Below are 15,788 nucleotides of genomic sequence, written 5' to 3'. Positions count from 1 at the left end.
TGGCTCCAGCTCTGCCTGACCTTGCCTTTGGGCTGGGGAAGGGCCGCACACACACGGGGTTCCAGTGACAACTCTGTTCAGCACAAATCACACCGAGCACGAGGTGTTATCATTGCCAAAGAAGGAATAGCGTCTGGAACAACATTCTGTGAGAGGGACATTCCGTCTCACTTTCAACAAATGCAATCACTTAGATGAAACTTTGCTTTTGCTTAAATATAAAATATTCCACTTTCCGTAGCAGGCCCTACTTCTTCTATCGAGGGGCTTAAAAGATGAGGTGCTGAGGGTTTAACAGCGCTCAGGTACGGCTGAACTCGAGGCTCTCAAAGCTCTTTCTCCACCAAACGCTTCTCTGACTCGAAGCCGGCACTGCCCCGCCACGGTCACGTGACGGCAGCAGCGGGTCACGTGACACAGATCACGTGGCCGCTGACCCGGAAGCGGAGCGGAAGAGGATGCTGACGCTGGAATAAACATGGCGCCTTGGGGCTTCGGGGCTGTGGTGGAGCTGTTGCTGCTACTTCTCTGCGCCGTCCCGGCCGGCGCCCGTGTCCATCACCTCACCCTCAAAGTAAGGTCTGCGCCGCCCTCCCGCCCTGTGGGCTCGGCCGGGTGGACTGAGGGCAGTGGCCGGGCCTGCCCACCTCCCTGGGCCGAGGCTCGCCTGGCCTCCCATCTGCCTTCTCGCGGCATTCGTCTTCTTCGCTGCTTGCTGGGCTCTCCCGCTGGCGGGTGACGCTGTGTTTGGCTCTTCTCGTTAGTCTCGTGAAACCCAACCTGGGGTATTGTGTCTAGTTCTGGAGTCCCCAGTGTAAGAAGGCCATGGAGCTGTTGGAGCGGGTCCAGAGGCGGTGATGGAATTAATGCGAGGGGCTGGAGCAGCTCCTGTATGAGGACAGGCTGAGAGAGTTGGGGTTGTTTAGCCTGGAAGAGAGAAGGGTCTGAGGAGGCCTTAGAGCAGCTTCCAGTACTGAAAGGGGCTGCAGGAAAGCTGGGAAGGAGCTGGCTTTCTGTAAGGGCCTGGAGTGATAGAATGAGGAGAAATGGATTTAAATTGGAGGGAACAAGGTTTAGGTTAGATATTATGAAGAAATTGTTTATGATGTGGGTGGTGAGGCCCTGGCTGAGGTTGCCAGGGGAAGAAGTGTCTGCCTCAGCCCTGAAGGTGTTTAAGACCCAGTTGGATGGGGCTTTGAGCAGCCTGATGCAGTGGAAGGTGTCCCTGCCCGTGGGGGGAGTTGGAACTGGATAAGCTTTAAGGTCCCTTCCAACCTAAACCAGTAGATGATTCTGCCTCCTCCCGTGTCTCCTCCACGTTCACTTAGCCCCTCTCCCTGCCTAGGTGGCCATTTGTTTCTTAGTTGTGGAGAAAGCATGGGCAAGGTCCTTGGAACTGCAGTGGTTTGAAGGTGCAAAGGCTTCACATTCTCTTAAAAGCAAGGTAGAAAGCTCTGTGTGATGAATGTGGCATGCAGGGAGGTTTCTGAAGGAACTTAGAGGTTGCTTTTGCTTTTAATGTGTGCTCTGTGGTAACGTTCCTCTCCTGAACACTGGTTGTTCAACTCTAAAAGGCTCATGGCCATCTTATTGGCCTTCCAGATGTAGTTTCTTCACATTAATCAAGCAATCAATAGAGATGGAAGAAGATATTGGTGGTAACAGCTGTCTATTTTGGTTTAATGGACTTCTGATTGTGCTTCAAAACAATGTCGTTGTCTCTATATTTGGAAAAAAACCTCGAGTAAGGATTGTTAATGGGAAGTGGTGCAGATCATGGCAAAGGTCTGCAGCGCCATGGTGCTGCTGTCTGTTGTGCTTTAAATGAAGAGCTGCACAGCTGGGTGATAGAGGTGTTTGGGGTGATGCTTTTTAAGGGCTTTTGTATGGTTCATGAAACTCTTTGTAAATCTCAATAGTGATATTGTTAATTTTTTCCTTTTTGTCAATGTTCAGAAGCTAATAAACTGCTACTCAATTAGGACCAGCGTTACTGTGTTCTTGTAGCAGTTTAGGGAGAGTGGCAAAACTTTGCAGGAGCTCCCCTTCAGCCTTTGGGATACTGGGAATGCTGTGAGACATTTATGACTTATTTGTAGGGAATTTTCCAAACTGTGTTGTTGCCTAATGTGCAGTGGTGTGACTATTATTCTGCTTCACAGAAAGTAAACTTCTCTCTGAAGCAGTAAATTAGGATGTTTACGTTATTGCTTTGAGGAATTTGTAACCAGAAGCTGAGTGCTGGAATAATTTCTTTTGGCATGAGACTTTTCCCTTATATAGAGAACTTTCGAAGCAGCCTCAAGCAAATGATATCGGCAGCAGAAGTTAGTGTCTAGTTTCTATTAGGGCCTCTCTTAACTGCCTGAATCAATTACTAAACCGTATGTGCCAATTTTTATGGTCAAAGTTGGGTATGGTTTTTGTTTTGTGTGAGGTGGAACACTGACCTGCCAAGCCAGTGGAGAGTCAAAGTGCGTTAATGTCTTTGTCCACCTCCTGTACAAACACAAGCTTTATTGTTGGAGCACAGTTGCTCCTTTTCTACTTCATCAGCTGCTTTACAGCATTTTATGTAAACATCGGGTTCCAACAACTGTACCCTTTCACAATGAAATCTTCCTTCTAGAGTTCTTGCTATTGGCTCCTTGCTTTTAAGTGTGCTTTGACGCTGTGCCAGGCTAAAGGCCATGGCTTTGTGTGAATGTTTGGTATTGGGTTTCCTCAAACAAGCTGCTATTGCTTAGGTTAGAATAGCCTCATTCTTGAGTCTTTGTAATTAGTGTGCTAAGGTGAAGCTTTTTTTTGTTGTCAGAAAAACCAGCCACAGTCTGAGAGGTTTCCTGTTCTGAAAAAATAACGTTTTCTTGATAAAAGCATAAGAACTTTTTATTTCTGCTGAGTTAGAAAAAAGATCTCTTTGAATCTGGCAGATAGACTAACCTTGTCAAAGGAGACTCTCTTCCTTAGTAGCAATTGTTACTAACTTCATTAGCTTAATGAAATAAGGTTAAAAAACCCCAAACCCTACAAAAATTGATGTTATATAAGTCTGGTGGAAGTCATTTTCAGAGGTTTCCAGCTATTGATCTCACACAAATAATAAAGCTCCTTCTGTGTAAGGGTAAGCACTCTCTGGTGAAACTTTTACTGTACTGATAGTGTGATCCCAGTTAGATTTTGGGGAAAATAGTAAAAAATATTTTGCTGCCCATTCTGGGCTACAGGATCTTGGATACCACTTCCCTGTAAACTTATTCAGATGTTGCAGGATTGATTTTTGTCCTGAAGAAGAGGAGAAGATTTTATTTATTTATTTATTTTTTAATGGAAATAATCTGTGAAGTTACTGACAGTGACCTGTTAGTGGCAATTCCCAGGTCCTCCCTTCTTGGAGGGGCAGGCTTAATCGTTAAATGCATTCTATGTAAATTAAAATAATGTGCATGCTGATAACTCGGATACTTAAACGTTCACCTGTATGGGTTCATGCCTTTGTAAACTTACAGTTGAGTATTTCTGAAGTCAGCAGCTGAGTGATTATAAATACCAGCTGGATTCTTCAGACCTGTTAAACCTCCTGTGAGAGGCGAGACAGTCATTAGTAAGCTGGCGTTGTTAAGCTGTCGATGTCTGGAGCGGTCCATGCTCTTGTGGAGTGTGCTGTTGCTTGGTGGCACCCAGTGACGGAGCGAGTGTAAAGCTGCAGGATTTGTGAAGTAAATCTTTAAGTGCTCAAAGCTGAAAAAAACAGTGAGGAAAGTGCATGTTGCATATTGTCTTTTGTTGATGGGGAGAATATCTGTGAGCTGGCAGAGTGAATAAACTTAAATGGAACTGAACAGCTTTTACAAGTGCTCTCTATTAAGCCGCTGTCTCTGATCGTGTTTAAAAGGTGCAAAACATCTTCTGGCTGGGTAACACCGCATCCCTCTCCTGTTCCCCTCAACCCAGTCACCCAAACAAGTGCTTCTCTGTCCAGATGTGCTTAAACACACATGCTGTACTGTGTAAGGAACTGGTATTAGTCTTCTGTTTTGATTGGGAAATTATATTGCAACAGTCTTAAATGAACCAGATGGGCTCTTGTTCAAGCACATTAGGTGACCTAGAACCCAAAGACAGCTCAGCTCTAATACTCTGTTGAACAAAGCATCTGCTGTGAGCCATGTGTCACCAACTTTTTTTTCCACCTTCTGAGCATCCAGGGGACCATCTGGTTATTTGCCAGGTTAACTTGACTCTATTAGGACAATCTTATTACGGCTAGATTACAGGTTAGCTGCATTGGGTTTACTGTCCTGCTATTACAGTGATATTTATGTGTCGGGAATGCTTTATGCAGAGATGTCAAAATTAATGCTGAGGGTACAGGAAGAGAGAACTTATTGTACTTCTACAGTTCTTAGCTCAGGCTTCCAGTACCTTGTCTAGAACAATTTGTTTGCCTTTAGCAGCTGAGTTTTCTCCTTAGAGTATTGTGCAATCTGATTGTCTTTCCATAGAAGAAACAATTTTTAGTGACGACTTTTAAAAGTACTTTAAGCCACACTTTAAACTTGCTTTTCAATTTTTATTGTTCTGTTTCTGCTTTTCATTCAATTAATGATCCTGTAGAATTGAAGGTCCAACTGCATTCCTATTTATTGATTTATGAATGCAAGATAACAGGGATGTGACCTTTCCTCCTCTGATGTGGCAGCTGTGTGTAATGCTTACCAGTTTTCATGTGAGGTCCTTCATGACCTCTTTATTTAAATAAAAAAAAAACAACTCGCCGTACTCAAACCTTTATCAGCTGAGCCAAGCACGGAAAGGGATCAATTCCTATAGTTTCCTTGGCAGACTGAAAGGAAGTATGTTATTCTGCAACAAAGACCAGGAGCAGATGACAGGACTGGAATTTTCCTGTTAGAGAAATGAACCCAAGCGATTCTGTTTAAACCCACATAACCAATTTTCAGTCTTTGTCCTGCTTATAAGACACAAAGCCTTGCCAGAAAATCATTTTGAGGAATAGGACTTGAGTAGAGATTTTCATATCTGCACTATAGACGTAGTTTCCAGTGCGTTAGGTGGTTGATTGTCCAAACGTTGGCCCTGCCTAACACAGATCTGATGGGGTGACGGTACACCGTGTTACTTGTTAAACACTTGGCCAAAGCCCAGCTCTTGGTTAGGTAAGATTGCTGTTGTTAACTAATTGCCCTTCAGTCTGTTGCGATGACAGTACTTGATGTTCAAACAATAGTTGTCTTGAGTTGTCTACAGTCTATTTTTTTTGTAGCAATAGTTTTTGATCGGTGATACCAGATATTTAATTCCTTCCAGACTTCTTTTCTCGCATATTTCTCAGTAGCATAGCCAGCTAGTTACTGATGACACGTTTATTTAAAGTTTTTGCTGTTCAGGTTTTTAAAGAGTTGGTAGATTCTGGTGGCATTATTGGTTATATCTGAAGGTAACCTGAAGAAATTTGCTGTTGGTGAGGTCAGATATTTTTCATGAATACTTAAGTGTCTGTCTCTGTCACCCTCCATCCTCTTTGATTGCTGCTGCAAATGACTCTGTGTGATTTGTAAACTTGCTTTCCTTTTGTACAGGATGATGTGAGGCAGAAGGTGCACCTGAATACCTTTGGCTTCTTCAAGAATGGTTTCATGACAGTCAATGTCAGCAACCTTTCACTGAAGCCACCTGTGAGCCCTGATGACAAGAGCAGCTTATCGGTAAGTCACTTGGAGTCCAGTGACTGTGAAATTTCCCAGTCCTGCCAAATTGCTCCTGCACTGGATGCCTTAACTTGTTTGAGGTGTCAGATCCTAACTGGTGGTACTGTTGGCTTTGCTCTCCACGAGCCATTTATGAGGATACCTATGTTGTGAGATTTATCCTTGAGCACTATCCTTTTTGCTTTAAGGATAGATTTAACTTATCCCATCCCCTACTGAACTTGATGCGAGTGTTTATAACCTATATTGAACACAGGTTTCCTAAGCAGTCCTATGATGTGAGATTTTCGTGTTCTTGTCCTATTGTGTTGCAAGACATCCTCTGCTCATCCATCAGTAGGTTTCCAGAACAGTGACTCTCTTCTGATTTTTAGAGGACTTTAATGCTATATGTTTTATAGCATTGTATTGGTGATTTTAATAGAAAAACTGTAATACCAAGGTGAAAAACAGACCTGTGTTCTTACTCTTCTGCACAGTTCAACTTTATTTATTACTAAAAGTATTAGACGTTTTTCTCAAGCAATAACATCTGGAAAAATACTGAAATAAGTTAAAATCTTCAGGGACAGAAGGGTTTGAAACAGCATATGTTTTTTTATTGGTGGATATGGGTGAAGCAGCAAGTGTATTATATTTGAATATTATTTTCAGTTGAATTGGGTAATGAGAAAAATACCTCGATTCTGCCTTAACTGCAGGTAAACTTATTTACAGTAGTATCTTTGACTTTCGTTGGTAGTTTGGATTCTGATACTAGGGGAGCCTGAGCTGCTTTAATTTGACAGATTGTTCTTGATTGTCTTGTAGGTGGGGTTCAGCTTGGATCGAACAAGGAATGATGGGTTCTCTACTTATTTGGTAAGAATGAGAGATGTGAATTTGCTTTTCTAAGCTGGGGACATCTTGTAGCCTACCTTACTCCAGTGATGTTTGGAAGAAAATATAGAACGGAGTTGGCCTTTAGATGTGGTCAGGTTGTTAAGGATAATTCAGTTGTACAATTTGCTGGATCAAGAATGGTAACCTCTCCTTGGGGTTGAGGGGAGCATGTCCCATTCCTTATAAACAGAAGGGCAATTCAAATATATTTTGCTTCTATTACCAGGATGAAGAAGTGGATTACTGTATCTTGAAAAAGAAACCAGAACAAGATGTCTCTGTTGTAATCTTACTTCTGGACTTGGAAACGGAAGTGTGAGTGAACAGTATGCACTACATTTTAAAGTCATTTCTCCAGTGGAAGCTAATGTAGTGCTTGTGAAATGTCTTTAAGAACTTGGAAAGCTGCTGTATGTGTGGTTTATTTTTTAATTGGTTACGTGAAAGTTAAGAGAAGGTGAGAGAGAGAGAAAATCTGCAGTATAAAACGGTTCAATAATTCTTGTTGTATGTTGGAGGGGTAAGTGGGCGTAGAGCAGAAGAATCGTACGTTAATTGTGCTGCTAATGTGAACTTGAAGTCTTGAGTCACTTGTGCAGCTCTTGCACCGAATGTGCTGTTTTACTGTTTGTCTTGGATTATCTGTTTTATGGAAGTACCTTTGAGACTGCATCGCTCTCTTCTGCAAGAAAAAATGTAACTGTGTGGAAACATTATTCCATTTTGGTAATCAGTATCTCATTAGAAGTTAACTAGTTTTGCTTCAGCTGTTCTTTTATTTGATGTAAATATGTAGTGCAACTTCTCCCACAGTGATCAGTTCAATGCTTGCCTGTTCTCTGTGGTAAAAAAACAAGTCAAGACAAGTTGATTGTCTTTTATTGGGTATATGTAGGCTGTGACAACCTCATTGTGAATGTTGATTTGCTTTGTTTGTTTGAAAACTGTGGGTTTTTTTAGGGTGAAGGTACGGTTCTCTGCAGGAGCTTCTTCTTTACCTAAAATTTCCTTCATATCTGAGGGAAATGGCACTGCCTTAAGTACCACAGCACTGAAAACGTCTGAGCAAAGCAGTGATTCTGATAAAAATCCTGCAAAGATGGACCCAAGTACAGACAGTGAAGGTAAGCCTGTGAAACCTGACCTCTGTGCTTCCACCAGTGTGTTGTGGTCACGTTCTGGGGTCCTCTTGGGCTGGAACGTGATGCAGTGTCTTGCGTAAAACTGTGCATAGAGCTGCCTTTTGGGCTGGCGTCTCTTCTGCTCAGTGATATGTGTCAGCCAGTTCTGGTGATCCAGATGAGACCTAATGTGGCAGTTGGAGACCTGCAGTACCTGTCAGGTGGGGTTGCGGGACATGATTGTCTTTTGTCTGGCAAAAAGAAGGCTAAGGGGGAATTTCCTTTGAAGTTTTACTTTGTTAAACAAAACCAGGGTCAATGTGATGCAGTATTGACACTAGGCGTGCTTTGAGTCACAAGCTGGCCTGAATATACCTCTAGAGGTGCTTTCTAGCCAACATTTGTATGAGTTTGTATATATATTTCTGAAGAGTTGAAATCTAGTCTGTTATGTAGAAGCTGTGGGGATAACGAAGTAGCTCTACCAGTAACCTCTCTTGGAGGGACAGTCTTTGTCTTGGCTTCCAGACTGGCAGGTGAAAGGATTTTATAATCTTAGCTCCTATGGTATTAACTCTAAACGGTTCATATTATCCCTTCCTGGAAGAGTTTAGACTTCAGATCAGGCTGCTCAGCAGTCTGAGTAGTCTGAGTCTGTCTTGGCCTGTCACGTTCACAAGCTTTGTCATTTAAAGTTTTGCACAGCCATTCTAACAAGTCAAGAACAAAGCTGGGTGGCACTGAATAAAATTGATCTGGTGGCTCTAGTTTTGTTTTTTTTTTTTGCATTGGAAAGTGTAGTGTGCGTATTGACAGTGTACTGGGGTAGGGGAGCCAAAAGGAAAGCTTAAGTCTTGAACTTTTGCTTCCTGGTAGAATGGGATGAACTTATGTTTGAAAAGCCGCTTATGGGAGCAGAGTGAAACTGTGGACTTGGCATGCTGCTTGAATGAAGCCTCCTGTCAAGTTAAGGTCAGAACAGATCTTGACTTGGCAGGTCACTTATGCTTTTGGGGTTGTTTTCTCGACCTTTTTGCTGGGGCCTTGCTTAGTAGAAGGCTGAGGAGTTTTTCCTTCCCCGGGGCTAATTAGGACTTCTGTGTGTTTGTCAGGCCATGTATTAATGTCTAAATTAAGATTAGTCAGTGAGATTAACAGTATTCGGCCATAACATTAAAAGTCATAGCTGTAGCCTGTATGAAACAAGGCTGTAGCCTGCATCTGGTATAGGTCAACTGCCTCCTGCATCACGGGCATTGCAGAGGCTGGAAAGCTTCATTGAGTAGGCTTTTGTAGAAGATGTAATGGAGAGAAGTCTATCCTAGCATTTGAGGATGCATTTGGAATGAATGCTAATTGTAGGAAGAGTCCTGGGAGAGCAAGGAAGAACTGGTAAAGAATATCTGTTAATGATTATCTAGGAAACTGCCATGCAGACAAGCGAAGGAAGACTTAAGTAAGGTATTGGCAGTGTGTAAAAGGTGGTAATCTATGAGGATGTCTAAATGCAAGCAGTAAATGTACTATTAATACTTCTATTTCTAGGTAAGAAGTCCAAACGAAGTACAACATCCTCCCAGGTAAGAAACTATCTGCTTTTCTTTCAGAAAGGTCTTGTGGGACTATTGCAGTATAAGCATAGCCAGAGAGTGGAGAGCAGTGTTTTTCTGTTGCTCAGCTTCCACTGTAAATATACAGAATGCCGTTTTGATAGCCAGATGTGGTAGTTACCTGCTTAAAAAAATCTAATTCTCTTTTCCTTTTCCCAGAGCATAGTAGAACAAGAACATCATGTTCACAGTGAAAGAGGAACTTTTTCATTTCAGGTAGGGTGTCTGACAATCTAGTCTTGATGTGTGCAGACTGTTCTTTCACTGTATTACTTTGTGAAAAGTAAAACTTTGTTGTTACCTACTGTAATTAAAATGCCTGTTACAACAACAATTGCTGGAAATCTTTCTTCATAAAGAGGGGAGCTGTTTTAACTGTCTTTAGTGTGATGTAGTTCTTAGTATCTTAGGCTGAGGCTCACGGGTTATTAAACTTTACTGTGATGCAGCTAGTGCGTACAGGCTTCTAACAACAAATAGCTGTGGCCTGGCTGTTGGCTCATTTGTGAGGGTTGATATTCTATATGAAACCAAATTAACACTTCATTTCAGCACACTGGTTCACTTGTGATTGTAGTATAAAACAAACACTTTTTAAATTCTATTATGTCACGCATCTGATTTCCAGAACTAACAGAACTTGTATATTTGGGGGAGAAACAGAGTAGCTCCTTGTGCTTTAGGGGAAGTGTGATCAAAATTTTATGCTTCACTGTGTTAGATGAAGGACACTTCTTGTTACCTTGTCCTGTGGTGAACTAAGTACTGACACCTTAAGGCCTTGGATAAAGGTCTTGGCTTGCCAGAGTGCTGTAGTCACAGATGGGCATGATGATTTTGCATCTGGAATTCTGTTGAAACTTGCAGATATGCTGGTATCCTCAGAACAGCATGCATGCTGAAGGGAACCAGCTGACCCTAAGTGTTGTGATTGCCCCATCCCTGGAGATGTTCAAGGCCAGGTTGGATGGGGCTTTGAGCAGCCTGGTCCGATGGGAGGTGTCCCTGCCTGTGGCAGGGGGTGGGACTGGATGTGCCTTAAGGTCCCTTCAGCCCAAACCATTCTATGATTCCATGGCTGACTCTTTTCATGCCTTGGTAGAAATGGCTTCTTACCAGGGCAGCCCTTTTGTGAATGAAAAGAATGCTGACTTTCCTATTCCTTACTTTCAGTTTTATTTTAACATCAGCTCTGATAACCAAGAAGGTCTCTACAGCCTGTATTTCCATAAATGTGTTGGCAAGGATGGGCCAGCTAATGACAAGCAGCTATTTAGTCTTGACGTGAGTATAGCTTCTGAAGTATAATTAACTCATCCTCTTAGACTGAAATTTGCAGCTTTCAGTTCTAGTGCATGTACCAAGCACTCACTGTACATGGGTGTATATATGGGGTGGGAAGGGATCCAGAGTTGTGCATTTAGTCTCTGTAGTGGCATTTCTGAAGGAAGCAACTACAGTGGGAAGAATTAAAATACTAGGTTTGGAGAAATGTCTGAATGTGAAGACTGTGTGTGGGCTTGGTTCAGTCTACACAGTTGTGACTGGTTGCTGTAATGAGACCGGAGCTAAACCAGCTGTTTGGTGTTTCACTGTGCTCAAAAGATGACATTTTTTTCCTTTACACGTTTGCAGATATTAAGGCTATCGCTGCAATCTAAATTATTGGTATTGTGAATTCAGTGGGTTTTCTTTTTCTGGCCTAATTAAAGATGTTTTTACGGTGTTGTCTACACATGTTAAAGGCAATATGTTATAACAAATGTCTTATCTCTTTTAACACCCAAGGGTTCAGCCCTGTGCTCTTTTAAGCCAGAGTGCATTATCACAGCCCAGGCTTTCCCATTTTTCTCTTTCCTGTGCTCATGCTGGCATCTGTGCTAGTGTGTAATGAGCTGTTCTGTGAGGAATCCTCTCATTGACCAAGGTAACTGTCAGCCAGATCAGACCCTTGAACTGCTTTTTGCATGGTTCTGCTGACACTACTGCAAGGGAACATATAGGTGATAAAACTTAGTGTGGATAACTTAACTCAGACTGGACTACTTCAATTCTGCTTCTGAAATTGTATGTTTAGAAGACCCACTGTAGAAATTGGAAAGAGAAGAAAACCTGGAAACTAACTTCTTTGATTATATTTAGAGATGCAGGACAGCTTCAGTACTGCAAACTAGTTGTGATGCATTACTTTAATGAAGCCCTAGCTGTTTAGGGGCATAAATAAGATGTTAAATACAGCTTCTGTTTTCCAAGTCGTAGGATAATAGACTTGCCAGCGGAGTGTTTCCTTTCTCTTGACAGGTGAAGAAATCCATTGTCATAAATCTGGGTGGGTGCTTCAGCTATGTCTGTCTCTCTCAGCACCTAAAATCAGGACTGTGCTAAAAAACCTGCTTGTTTACGCAGGATTGTAGATACCATTTCTGAATCAAATGTAGGCAGACTCTGAAGTTTGGTATGGAGAACAACTATTGTTTGAGAAAATTACTTTGCCTTTCTGAATTATCTTACGTAACTGAAGCACGGAAAGGAACCTCTGTCCCTTTCTGCTTTTCAAGGAGATTGTGGGTGTAGTTGTGCAAAATATTTTGGGATTGAGGATGAGGAGCTGGTTTTAGTTTTAAGATTGTCATAACAGTCACCTCTTCAGAAAAGCTAATTTTAAATAAGAAAATTTGATTGTGAACAAGAGTTGCTAACTCGGTGTTTTAACTAAGTTGTTTTTTTTCAACTGTATACATAACACACCTTTCAATATTCAGATAGAAATTACGGAAAAGAATCCTCAGAGCTACCTCTCAGCTGGTGAGATCCCCCTGCCAAAACTTTACATTTCCATGGCGATCTTCTTTTTCCTGTCTGGGACTGTATGGATCCACATACTTCGTAAACGCAGGTAAGCGGACTAGTTCGGTGTCACTAACAAGTATGGACCTACCTCATTTGATTTTTGTTTTTTATTCTTCCTCTTCTAATGCCCAAGTCACAGTCGGATTTAATCACTTGAAGCTCTGAATCTGGGTCAATATTGTATGCCTAATACATGCAGCTTCTAGTTGGAAACAGCTATTTCTGTTAGTGTCATTGTTACAGACCATTGTTCTAAACTTATCACGTCTTGCATTAAGAAATCCATCATGTAGTGTACGTATTAAAATATTTTGTGGCAACAAAGAAACAGGAAATTCCTGTAGTTGATGACAAAAGGAGAACGCTATTTGGGAATTACTCTAAATAGCAAGAAAAACTTGATCGAGTTTTTTTCCTATAGTAAATGGCAGTTTATGGCAGTGGAGAGCCGCAACATTTTGATTATAGCTGAAAGTGGTAGGAGTTCTGAATTGGAAACTGTGCTTCTTAATAGTTAGAGCATTGCAACACAAGCCAAGAGAACCTACGATTCCATTTTGGCTTTTCCTCTGACAGTCTGGAGTTCACTTGGTGTGGTTTAATGTCTTGCGGGCAGAGGGCAGAGTGATACATGTGTGAATTATGTTCAGCAAATATTTGAACAGTTATAGTCTGTGTATGTGAGATGTTCCTATGAATTGTTGTTTTTAATTAACACAAATATTAAAAATCAGAGTTCTATAACATGTAATTGATATGTTGTTCAGGATACTGGGAAAACTTGGACTGCAGCATTAAAAGGAATCGTACACTAATAGCTCAGACCAGGAGTTACTGTTCGACATTTATAGGTTCTAAAGAAATACTTGAACTGAGATATTTATTACTGTTTTTTTAACTGATGCTGTTCCTACCTTTTTTTATTCCCAGGAATGATGTCTTTAAGATTCACTGGCTAATGGCAGCCCTTCCTTTCACCAAGTCTCTGTCCTTGGTCTTCCATGCAGTACGTATAGTGTCTCTGCCTTAAGGTGTTCAGCTGGGAAGTAGAAACATGGGAATGCTGTTAAAGAAGTCTGCCTTGGAGGGGAGAATCAGAGGGAAAGAGAAGCATCTGTGGTATTGAAGCTTTGGAACTGAACTGCAGCTGTTTGCTGGAAGTGATTCAATTTTTCTATCGGCAAATGCTGACTTTAAATACAATTGAGATCCAACTGAAGTGGTGAAGCAGTGAGCGTGTGAGGGTTGAATGAGTTCCACAAGTTCTGATGTTTTGGCCGTCTGAGCCTGGTGTGAAAACTTGAGCTGTGGTGCTGCTTCAGCGAAGTGGCTTGCAATAAATGTTAGTAAATGGTGACCTTGATGAATGTTTGTAAAATTCAAGAGTGCTACTTCATCTGAACTATTATGGTGTGTTGTAACAGACCTAACATAAGCTTTAATGCTTTCAATGCATAAGTACCTGTTGAATTGAATTGACTTTGCCTTTCCACTGGAAAGACCTTGTAAACAAAGGTAATGGCAAGCATTTAATCCTTCAGTGTTTGTGCCAGCTGTGATCTTCACCTTCATGGTCATGACAGCATAACTGCTACTAACTTTTTTGTAATGAAATTAATTGAATCTGGTTACCAGTGAAAGTAGAAAGCCTCTACTTGCCTGATGCAGCTGAATGTGAACAATGAATGAATAAATAGGTTACAAATGCAGTTGTTCAAGTGAGAGAGCTGTGTGGGAAGGATGTAGATTATATGAGATCCTCTAATACTTAGAAAGTACAGCAAATGGAAACGACCTCGTTGTTAAACAAAACTAGAACATTTTGGGAGGAGGTATTCTCGAAGGTGCAACAGAGCTGAGTTTGTACACACTGATTGCAAAGTGAAACTTGAAGTAGCTGTCAGGCAGACCTCTTTTATAGGCATGGGTGGGGTGCTGATGAGCAGCTTGTCAGGTAATGTACTGTATTTTCTGCTTTCAGATCGACTATCACTACATTTCTTCTCAGGGATTTCCTATTGAAGGCTGGGCTGTTGTTTATTACATCACTCACCTGTAAGTATGTCAAAAGATTGATGTGATAAATTGAAACAGTGGATTTGAATTCCCTGTGGGGCTGGCCCTGTCCTGAGCAAAATGAGAAATTGCTGATTCTTTGATGCTGTGCTCTGAACGACAGGATAACAGTCAGCCCTGTGTGGAGGAGAAAGCTCTACTAATAGAGGGCAGCTGCAGAGAATTGGCACTTGTGTGGGTGGAGACTTAAAAGGATAAGAAATGCTTTGCTTTTCTTTGTTCATACTAATATTCAAGTATCTAATTTGCTTTTGGTGTGAATGGTAAGAGGGTGCAGCTGCCAGTATTTTCTCCTATTCGTAGTGGTGAATGGATGACTCCCCTGGGAAGACTGCATGTATTGACAAGTGTGAATAAAGCACAATATTGCTTTGTGATACTCTGTTGTAAGCAAGTGCATCTGCTTCCCTGTTGTAGGCGCTTGCCCAAATTATGAATGGCAAGGCTATTGTGTTTGTGGCTTTACTGACTGTAGGAGAGAACCTGAGTAGAAGAGGAAGTGTGATGAAGTTTCTCACTGCAGTATGTGTTTCTTTTTCAGACTGAAAGGTGCTCTTCTGTTCATCACTATTGCCCTTATTGGCACAGGATGGGCTTTCATTAAACACATCTTGTCAGACAAGGACAAAAAAATTTTCATGATTGTCATCCCGCTTCAGGTGAGGACTGAGCAGGGTCAGTACTCGCTCTGTTGTAGGAGAGCTGCTTGTGGAAGCTGTAGAGGGCTGTGAATCCTTCACAAAATACGCTGTGGTTACTGCTTGTGTGAGCTTGTTGGCTACAATTTCAGTTGAGAGGGAATTCTTGAGCCGAAGTTACTTTTACAACTTTCCCCACCTTTCTCCCTATATTGAATATGAGAGAAGAGTGAATGAATGGTGTCAGGAGGTGAACGACTAGCTGTAAGGTAGGGGGAAAACTTGAGCTGCAGACTAGTACCAAACTACTAAGAAGAGAAGTTCAAAGTTGTCGCTTCTGAAATGCTTGTGAAATGAGCTTAAGGAAAAAAAGGGGAAAACTGAGTCTTGTAAGTCTGTTGGGAAAGTTTCCCAGTGTGTACAAAGGTAGATAGAAGGGCAGCACTTCTATTTGTTTTCGATAGAACAGCTTTCCTGCCTTTCCAGGTGCCCTTACCTAGCTGCAAAACCAAAAGTATGTAACTCGTCTCAGAGGCTCTTACAGACCTGAGGTATGGAGTACAGAACGTGATTGATGACCAGTTAGAACTATTGGTTTACTTTAGAATAATGTGTTTGAATTATTTGCTGTGTGTGTATCTGCAGAGTCCTGTTTCTATATTATAAAAAGTAGGTTTTGCTCTTTTATCTCTACTGATACGATAGATTCAGCAGAGTACATAACGAAAAGGACTACTTTCTGACTGTCAGCAGAAACGTGTTCCAGTCAGTCTTGTTTCTGTAAATCCTGTGAAGGTGCTGCTGAGCATGTGACTTTCTTGACAGAAGAATTATTGACTCTGCAACCATGGGACTGCTTTTGCTGAATCAACAGCTTGT

The 15,788-nt window shown here is 41.7% G+C and overlaps 1 protein-coding gene across 1 annotated transcript in view; it reads left to right on the top strand.

Moving 5' to 3' along the window:
* Window positions 1-443: 443 nt before the first annotated feature.
* GPR107 (G protein-coupled receptor 107) overlaps window positions 444-15,788 on the top strand; it is a 41,591-nt gene continuing 26,246 nt past the window's right edge. Inside the window, exons 1-12 of the mRNA XM_009569467.2 lie at window positions 444-574; window positions 5,604-5,729; window positions 6,543-6,593; window positions 6,841-6,929; window positions 7,575-7,738; window positions 9,281-9,315; window positions 9,505-9,561; window positions 10,519-10,629; window positions 12,108-12,241; window positions 13,126-13,201; window positions 14,177-14,250; window positions 14,813-14,930. Of these exons, the coding sequence (XP_009567762.2) occupies window positions 479-574; window positions 5,604-5,729; window positions 6,543-6,593; window positions 6,841-6,929; window positions 7,575-7,738; window positions 9,281-9,315; window positions 9,505-9,561; window positions 10,519-10,629; window positions 12,108-12,241; window positions 13,126-13,201; window positions 14,177-14,250; window positions 14,813-14,930 (1,131 nt within the window). The 5' untranslated portion in view covers window positions 444-478. The remainder of the gene's footprint in view (window positions 575-5,603; window positions 5,730-6,542; window positions 6,594-6,840; window positions 6,930-7,574; window positions 7,739-9,280; window positions 9,316-9,504; window positions 9,562-10,518; window positions 10,630-12,107; window positions 12,242-13,125; window positions 13,202-14,176; window positions 14,251-14,812; window positions 14,931-15,788) is intronic.

The sequence above is a fragment of the Cuculus canorus genome, chromosome 19, assembly GCF_017976375.1.
Source record: "Cuculus canorus isolate bCucCan1 chromosome 19, bCucCan1.pri, whole genome shotgun sequence".
In the NCBI taxonomy this organism is placed as follows: Eukaryota; Metazoa; Chordata; class Aves; order Cuculiformes; family Cuculidae; genus Cuculus; species Cuculus canorus.
Note: the sequence above shows the minus strand (reverse complement) of the source record. Positions and strands in the feature narration are given on the sequence as shown.